Source organism: Sphaeramia orbicularis, chromosome 2 (assembly GCF_902148855.1).
Source record: "Sphaeramia orbicularis chromosome 2, fSphaOr1.1, whole genome shotgun sequence".
Taxonomy (NCBI): Eukaryota; Metazoa; Chordata; class Actinopteri; order Kurtiformes; family Apogonidae; genus Sphaeramia; species Sphaeramia orbicularis.
Window position 1 is genome coordinate 7,030,667 of NC_043958.1, and position 9,957 is coordinate 7,040,623.

The window sequence follows — 9,957 nt, forward strand, 5'->3', positions numbered from 1 at the left end:
TAGAAAGGAGAAAAATACACTTGGTAAGATTATGATTTTTTCCAACTGATCCCAAATCAGATACAGATCTGATCTTGTATGTGACCTCAGTGTGAATGGTTGATTGAAATCATGTGACTTTTTAAAACACTAAAGTGAGATTTGTGACAACTCTGCACTGGTGGGAGTCACTGAAATAGACCTAATCCTAAAACATGTACAGCAGTATAATGAATCCAAAAACAGTCTCTATAACAGTAATATACCATTACATAACACTGAAGTGGACTGTGAATGTGAGATGATTAATTTTACTGAAAGAAACAGTCATGCATGTCAGTTCACAACCATCTAATATTTGCCACATTTAAAACAATAATATGAACAGAGAAAAAAAAAAATAGATGTGAGCAGTAAATCTGAAAAAAGTACTAAATTATATGTGAACTCCATTACATTCCTTGAAAGTAATATAACATAACATAATACAGCTCAGATTGGTGTTATAAAAAACATAACTGAGATAGTCATATATGACATGCATTAGAAGGAAGGTTGTAAAGAATTAGAAATCACATCAGATTGTACACTGTATTTATATTGGTTTATATTTAGCATAGATGTAGAATTATATATGTGATATTAATTGATATAAACATGCCTACATGTTCTATTAATGTACATTAATTTAATTTGTGTGTTGGTAATGAAATGAATTTAAGCTTTTGCTTCAGCCTAGTCCATTAAGGAAATTATATAAATGTATGCATTTATTTTTTTATATTGTTCCACATGTTCAAAATAAAGATTTAATTCATTCATTCAATACATCCTCTAGTGTACTGATATAAAAATACATCCACGTCTGTTATGCTGCAGGATCAGTGAGATGCCATGTTTAGAAGGATGCTCTTTCATTTTATGATTCCCAATAAGAGGTTTTAAGTCAGTAAAGAGAGATCATGCACCTCAAGGATAAAATGTAGAGTATTACATAATTTAAATTTTTGGTTGATACTACACAGGATTACAACACAAATCAACCAGTCAAATCTGTGAATGACCTGTGAATATTTAACTGATGCAATAAACATGTTTCACAGTGTGTGTATGAAATGTGACAACTGGTACTGCAATTACTCGTAGTAGTAGTAGTAGTAGTAGTAATAGTAGTATTACTACTATTAGTAATAGTAGTAGTAGTAGTAGTAGTAGTAGTAGTAGTATTTATTTTATCTTTTCTGGTTTTTATTGTGTTTTTATTGCATCTTGTTTTTATTTATTTGATCTTATTTATTTTATTCTTTTACTTATCCATGCTGCTATACTGAATGGTGGAACACTGAGCACTTTTTGTCCTGTCTGTAAGCGTGATCAAGTGCCTGTCTTGCATGTTCAATGTATGTATTGTTGTAATGCCAAGGCAATCACCTAGACTGCAAAACAAATCTACCTACAGGTATAAATAAAGTAACCTTGACCTTGACCTTGTACCTCACTACTGGTACTGACTGTACCAGCATCTACTGTATATTTACTTTACTGTGTCTTCCTGGCAGTTCAGGTGTATTTTTTTTCTTATAACAGCTACTGGAGAATAAGAAAATGACAGTATGGAAATATTTATATTGCACTGTTTTGCATTACACTTAATAGAAAAAATTAGCTAACACTTTGACAAAGTTGGATGAACAGGTGAGATGGAGCGGAATGAGAAAAGGAGCAAATATTGACGATTAAGACACATTACAAGGCTTAACAATTAAAGACGCTATTTAATATGGCTATTTAATATTTTACGATCATGGCAGGACATTAACCATCACTTCTAATTTTTTTTCTGGTTGGACCTCTGACTTTGATGCCCTTCACAACCAAAACTAGTTTTTATCAGTGTTTCCGTCTTTGCCCTTCACTATGGGGTGTACACTTTAGAGTATTAAGGCTGCACTGAAGATTAAAAAATGTGATACTTTGAGGATAATGTCATAATTTTCTGAGAAAAAGGTCATAATATTATGAAAATACCGTAAACGCAAAGCACAACAAAAAATATACTTCGTGAAAAAAAAGGAAAATGCTTCTAAAGTTGACCGCTGATCCAAAACTTAGACTTCAGAGTCAAAGATTTGATGAAAATAACAGACTACTGTTTTGTCATGTGCTATGTGATTTCTCTTATTTCTTTATTCCAGAATTAAATATACAGCTAAAACTGGAATTTTATTCTCTAATTGTTACTTTTTTCTCCAAAATAATATGACTCTTGTGATATTATGGCTTTTCTTCTCAAAATCTGAATTTATTTGCTAAACAAACTGATTTTAGTCTCTTACTAATGCATGTTTTTGGTCTTAAAATAAGTCAAAATGTCAGTGTGGTCCTGACACTCCTTCATAATGTTACCATCTTTTCTGGCATTTGACGTGGGTGTTGTTTTTACCTGTAGGTGGGGCTGTCTCAGGAGGCGGTACAGCTCTTTGGCCTCTTCAGAGCAGCCTTGCAGCGATCTGATGTCGATCAACAGCTGCTCACGTAGAGACAAAACCACACATTCACTATTTAGAACAGGACACATGATAGGGATGTTACATGAAGTAATATGAACACCTGATGGGAAAAGTCACCTGAAGTGCTAGTCCTGATGCGTAGTCCAGAGCTGGAGGCGGGGAATTTCTCAGATGCCTTTGCAGACACTCGTACACCTAAAACACATGATATTTACATTAGTTTTCTGTGGAATCAACTGGAGCTGTGTTTAAGGCATCAAAAGTAACCCCGTAAGCCCTGTTGCCCCTGTACTAAGTGCAGTCACATTTCCCTCTGTTGCCATGGTAACAACACTGACACTTGTAGCAATGTACACATTCTATACACCCACGTAACCAGAAGAACACCAGCTAACCAACTGTCAGACAACCTCAAATGTTCAAACACCTAATCCAAGCAAACAGTCTGAGACCAGCGTATGATATGAATAATTTAATAAAACAACAGATCAATGAGACAAACTTTGCAGCGCTAAGCTAACGCTAAACACAGGGGTGTCAAACTCATTTTAGTTCAGGGCCCACATACAGCCCAGTAGGATGGAAAGTGGGTCAGACCAGTAAAATAATAGTATAATAACCTATAAATAATGTCAACACCAAACTTTAGTCAAAAAAGTAAAACTGCATTATGAAAATGTTTACATCTACAACTCCTTTACGAAAATGTGAATAACATGAACCATGAAAACCAATTTTAATAATATCATGTCTCAGGTTATCATTTACACATGTGTATTACAACATACAGATCACAGTGGATCTACAAATACACAAACCATTTAGTAACAGGCAGAATATTGTTAAAAGTGCATTTATTTCTCTTCAGACACTTCAGGTTGTTCATATTTGTTTATACTATTCCAATTTTTTTGTGAAAGGATGTAAATATGTTCATATAATTTTACTTTTTCACAGTAAAACAAAGAGAAACATTTGGAGTTATCATTATTTATAGTTTACAATGGTAATATTTTACTGGTCTGACCCACTTGAGATCAAATTGTTCTGTATATGGCACATGAACTAGAATGATTTTAACACAATTTTGACTGTTAATATCTTCTACAAGTTCACCCCATGGGCTGCTTTTGGGCCACGGGTCACATGCTTCACACCCCAGACTAAGCAGATAACAAGTATTATTTCTCTACCACTAAAACTCATTGAATGAGACAAAGAAAAGCAAAAATAAATGTCCCATTATGACAAATTTTGTCTTACCTTTGTTGTTTTCTGATCATAACTTGATTTTATATGAATGAAACATCAGCTAAAAGCTAATCCATTATTTTGTGTCACGTTGAAATGATTCCAAACAGAAACAAACGGCCCAGGGTTTAACAGGTTAATACTGCTGTTGGTTTTCTTATGACAGTGGTGGTATGATCACATGTTTTCACACCTTGAGCAGCGACTGCAGCCAGGGAGAGTTGAGCAGACTGTGGAGGATGTCGGCTCCGTCGATATCCTGATGAACCGAACGCCTCACCTCCTCAATCACATCTGTCAGGATCTGACGCAGGCCTGCAGCAAACACACAAACACACACCAGAGTCTATTATTACCCAATGGACTGTATACAGAGGCTTACAGAGGATAATGTCATGATAAAAGGCACAAATAAAAGCAACCCTGCTCTTACTGACCTTGTTCTCCAAGTTCACAGTGGGGGTTTAGCACCTGAGCCTCCACGGCCTGCCTCATGGTCACTGGACCCCCTGACCTTTGACCCCTAACCACCCACTGACCACTTATGAGGACTGGAAATGACCTGAAACACGAAAGAAACAGGAAAGGGTTTGCACTTAGCTTGAGTATTTTTCATTTTCTGCAGTTTTATCCTCCTACTCGGTTGCGTCTCAGGGGCAAATGTTCTTCTTCTTACTCTGCTACATTTAGCAGCTTTAGCTCCTTTTCAGATCACAGTTTTTCATCCACTTCCTGTCCAGTGAAAAACCACAGATGTCCAAGTGTGAAGATTTGGAATGGAGGATTAAGTCAAATTCTCCTTTTTTTAAGGTTCACATGCTCCTCATAAGACGATTCTATCAATATATGATGATCTAATAGAATATGATGCACTGATGTCGGTCTCCATTAGACCACCATGTAGCTGTATGTTATTTCCTTTTGCATCTTTACACAGGTCCGATTCTTGAACCCATCCTCTCCTGCTCTGATTGGTCAACAAATGCATTGGATGCAAAATGAATGGATGCAAATGAAAGCAGAATGAGTAAAAATACTATTAAGAAAATCTAAAAACTATCACTTTTTTCACAAATGCATATTAAACACCCCTACTTTGGTCAAAACAATTATATTATCGCCATTTTTTCTGGGGATGAACTATAATAAAACCTACAAAACACAGTGAAGAGTAAACAGAATAATATGCAAATAGCTGACAAACAATTTAAATATGAAACAGAGGAAATGTGGCTAGCAATGGGGAATTTATGATTGTAATGTTGTTGTTTTTAGCGATTGCAGCTAGAAATAAAATATCTTAGAGCAAATCAGTGAAATAAAACAGAAAAAGTAATTTTATAAGATTGGAAAACATGTTTTACTGGCATTAAAATGGCTGAGGGAGTACTTAATACAGTAGGACATGCACATGAATTTGGTATCTATATATTTTATGACTGATGAGTTTGCACTGCAGTTATATCTGCGCATCTCCCATTTGTCAAAGGCCAATTTTGACACAGTTACAGCTGCACAAAGTATAAGCCCTCACATATAATATACATTGATGTGTAAGTGATGTGCAATACCTTAAGATATATTAAAAAATCTGTGATAATTACACTAAGAAGGGGGCAAACTGATGACAAAATAAACAGGTTTATGCCCAAAGCCCAGCCACAAAAAGCCTAAGAAGGACAATATTAGTTCATTAATTTTACTAATAATAATAATAAGAAGAAGAATTAAATGAATAGGTACATGGATGTCTTACTGTGCACATCTTGTTTTTTTACTTCATGTGGGCAAGATTCATTTCCAAATGTTAGGTATGTCTTCTTAAAGTATGCGTTTCTGTTTTGTATGTTTTATATAGAATTAGAAAATTGCCAATTGAGGCACAATTTGGCCTAAGTACCTAAGTCCGCATTTCTGCTAGTGTTAATATTTCTAATTTCATTGCACATCTGTGTTAACTTAAATGTTCTAAAAAATATATTGCACTGGAATGTTTTGAGTTATGTTTTGATTAACATTAGTATTCTTTTGTCTTTATATTATTGCCAAACATTTATAAATGATGCACATAGCTTTGTAATTTTAATCTTATGTGCAACAATTGGCTTGAGGTAACAAATGAAAAGCAGCCTTTAAGCTAGTTCTGGGGTATTTACAGAAATCTTTATTAATGGTGCACTGTCTCTGTCAAATAAAATAATTAAAAAACGACAGAAAATCCAATGACTTGATGATATGTTGTTGTGTACTTGACGTCTTTGCAGTAAATAAACAATTTTTCTTTACTGAATCTTAATGGAACTACACATCCTTACTCTGCTAACCATAATCTCATACATGAACGCCTGGAGTAAATTCCTTAAACTGACACATAGTGACACTCAGAGTTTTTTGGTGGGGGGAGGGATCAATGCTAATCCACCCGTGAGCCCTGTGCAGTGGGATCAGGTACAGGGAGGTGCAGCCTCATCTCCATGAGTCGTCAGTGTGTGAATGGGGTCAGGGGTTAATGATGGAGTCAGGGGTTAATGGCACACTTTACGACTCCGGGCCCATAAGAGTAACACCAACGTTAACGCAGAGCTGGAAAGAGCATTAGCTCCAGCAAACACCAGTATCAGCAGGAGGCATCAGTTCAGGAAGCTATGAAGGGTTTGTCACATGTAAATATGGTGTAATAGTAAACGACAGTATAATATAGAACTGGATGGTTACTGCAATAAGGTTTATGTTGAAATCCTGATAATTAGATTTCAATTAATGACTAAATAATTAGAATGGATTCACTTTGGTCATATTGTTAACTAGAAGACTTCTGTCATTATTGCAATATCCTCCTGAGACCCAGCAATGCATTTTTGTCCTCTGTAGGGGACAAGAGTTTTACAGCTTTATTCACTAAAAAAAAAAAAAAAACATTGTCCACTGCAAAGGACATTCTATAAAAAATCTATCTGAAAAAACTGTTGCATCATGTTGTTTCCAATCAAGACAATTATTTAATGTAAAAAAAGCCAAAACTTTTCCTTTCCTGGGTCTTAGGAGGACATGGGTATATATCACGATAAAATATACATTTCATCTTTTGGGTTTGTTTTGTTAACTGTCAACACTGAAACGTTTCTTGTTTTATTTGTCATTGTCACATACAGTCAGGCTGCACGTTTTCACACAAGTCAGATTGTGATTATTGTGGGTAAAAATCACAATTTGATATCACCTGCTTTATTATTAAAGCCAATCCAGAGATTATTCATTTTCAATTTCATATCTTTTTCAACTCAAACATACAAAGTTTAACAATAAAACCATGAAAACTTTATGCTAAAGTATAGTGGCTGTCATTTTGCACATTTTATTACTACCTTTAAACAACTGATTTTGTTAAATTTAAAAGTCCTAATCCCCAAATCTTAATATATTTTGAATATTTGTGATTATATAATTGCAGATGCTGAAATTGCCATGATGATATGATTAACTAATGCTCTGTTAACTAAAACACAAGAAAATGTTTCAGTATTTTGTTACCTTACTTTATAATAATGCATATTTTGATGTTGAACAAACCTTTGGTGTTTATAAATGTTTTAAGGATTCCACTTCTACATTTGTAAAATATGCTGCTGTTGGTTAAGCGTCATATTCTGACCATACAAGCACATTTATACCCATAAATACTTATCACTCAGAACCAGAAATCTGACTTTGGATTGGAATAAAAGGACTGGACATGATCCTGATAATTATCAATATCAAGTGAACCGAGGATTTTAATCACGCTAACATTTTGGCCACATCTCCCTGCCACTAATATAATATTATAAGCTTAAGCAGCCCCTTTAACCCAGATCATGACAGTAAATAAACCGTTACAAACATGTCAGGACTGAGGTAATTGTGCAAGATGGCAGATGCATAGAAGCAGTGAATGTGGTTAAATGCAACAGAAGCCTCTCTTTAACATAAAACCCATCGGGCACATTTCTGTAGTTAAACATGAGGATGATGATGATCCCTGTGGCCTTCAACTGAGTCCTACTCTCTTGACTCACACCTTGATGAAAGTAATTTGATGCATCTTACCTCTAAGTGTGACTCCAAGGATACGTCAGGCTTGGATGTTCCAGGTGCAGCACCAATACAGGTCCAGAAAAGTCTACGTATATATGTATATTAGGAATTCCCCAGAGACTGGCTGCAGCACTACGTTTTCATCGAGCTATGGAAGCGAGAGAGAGAGAGAGAGAGAGCTGTAATCTCCCTCGATCCCACTTAATCCCGGCCAAGTGAGCCGCCTGCCTCTGGCCACCGGAAGCACAGTCCTCACCCACTCACCCACTCGCTCACTCACCGGCTGGCTGCCTGCCACCGAGCTGCCAAATCTTCTTAACTCTTTCAGCTTTTAGCGGCACGCAGGACGATCTGAGGGGAGGGAAGAAGACGTAGAGCACATACAGGAGGTGTTAATTCAGAAAACTGGAAAGGATGGGGTTCATTCTTCATCAGTTATCAACCGGGTTAACTCTGGAGTCCCACAAGGGTCGGTATTGGGCCTACAACTCTTCAAATTAAGGAGATTTGTGAAGTGCCTGAATTTATTTGAATTTATATACAAGTATTTTAAAACATAAATTTGTATTTTTGCTTTCAAGTAGATGCTAAATTAAGTGGAGATTTATTATTTGACTATAACAAATAAAATATATAGAAATTTGGGTATGATGCAAATTTGCTACAACAGGATTAATGGTTAATAGTGTTGAAAAAGTAATAATGATAATTGATGTCACAAAATTTTCACTGTCCTGACTAAGTGTTGGATACACCCCAAACTGACACTGGGGGAATACATATGCTATCTCAGCTGATAACGTAATGGTAATGTTTGACATAAATTTGCAACAGTCAATATTAAAGGGGTTAAAACTAATTACACATAACAATTCTAAGCATTTAACTTATTATTACTGTCGCGGGGACGGACACAAATTGATTTGGCACTTAAATTTGAGTTAATTATCAATAAAAGTCTTTGAAACCTATATAATACCTCTAATTGTTCTTTAATGTACCTAAGAAATGTAGATTTTATTTATTTATTTATGCACTTTTTTAAACTTAGACTGAGAAAACCAAACTTGGGTGAATCCCTAAACTTTGGCCATGACTGCATATGAAATGCTTTAACAGCAACATAGTACTTGGACAAAACTCCAGTATTTTAAGAAAAAACAAACATATGCTGGATTATGATAAAAATAAACTTGTCAAGAAAAATGTAATATGACATGAGAAAAGCTGTAACACATGGAGAAGAATTCATACATGAATAAAGTTGCAAAAACTAAAAAAAAGTCACAATATGAAATGAACAAAGTTGTAATACGTCAAGATAAAAAGACACAATATATATATATAAAAAAAAAATAAAATAAAAAAGTCAATATAATGAAACTAAAGGCACAATATGTTAAGGAGAAAGTATTGATAATGCATGAATGGGGCTGCAATATGTCGAGAAACAAGCTATAATGTTATTTTAGAAATTATCATAATTCAATATTACAAGATTTAAGTTGTAATATGTTGGCATGTTACAAGAATAAGGCTGTAAGATATCAATAAAAAAGCCATAGTACTACATGAATTAAGTTGTAATGTACTAAGAAAAAAATTTATTCGAAAAAATTGTGGTATGTTAAGAAAAAAAGTCATGATTACAAGATTAAAGCCATAATATGAGAGTAAAGTCAATATGGTACCATACCAGAGTCTTTTCTAAAAAATATTGTGACATTATTTTTCAAGGTTTCATTTCTTACCTTCATTGTGGCCTTTATTCTTCTTGGCAAACAGGAGGTAATTTGATGAAAATAACTTGGATCAGAATTCAAATAAATGCTTGCTTTCTGAGGTCATAATGTATCGCACTCTTACATGGAAACCTTAAATAGAAAATAGATAAAAGCATTCACGTGTTTTGTCTTTAAATTACATTATTGCTAAGATTTTTGACTTCTGCCTTCTCTTTTTTCAGTCACTGAATGTGGAAGCGAAGCTGCAAAGTAACTAAGTGATTAAAAGATCTGCTTTAACAGCAGGAGTTGTGAAAGTGATCTCCTTTCTCAGCCGAAAAATCTGTCATGAATGTGGTAATCTCCTAAACGGTAATCTAATTCCACAGGCCCTGATGCCAAATTCAACTCAAAACCCT

At 34.8% G+C, this 9,957-nt stretch overlaps 1 protein-coding gene across 3 annotated transcripts in view; it reads right to left on the reverse strand.

Moving 5' to 3' along the window:
• Positions 1-9,646, reverse strand: part of mpp4b (MAGUK p55 scaffold protein 4b) — a 22,677-nt gene extending 13,031 nt beyond the window's left edge. The window contains exons 1-7 of one of the 3 annotated variants that reach the window (XR_003936995.1): positions 9,566-9,646; positions 8,095-8,165; positions 7,827-7,962; positions 4,178-4,302; positions 3,934-4,055; positions 2,607-2,684; positions 2,423-2,506 (exon numbers count right to left, since the gene is read on the reverse strand). Coding sequence is in view for 1 of the 3 variants with exons in the window: in XM_030151115.1 (XP_030006975.1) it covers positions 2,423-2,506; positions 2,607-2,684; positions 3,934-4,055; positions 4,178-4,235 (342 nt within the window). In the remaining 2 variants the exon portion in view is untranslated. Of the gene's footprint in view, positions 1-2,422; positions 2,507-2,606; positions 2,685-3,933; positions 4,056-4,177; positions 4,303-7,826; positions 7,963-8,094; positions 8,166-9,565 lie in introns of those variants that run through there. The other 2 variants (XR_003936996.1, XM_030151115.1) reach the window with 2 other exon arrangements.
• Positions 9,647-9,957: the final 311 nt, after the last annotated feature.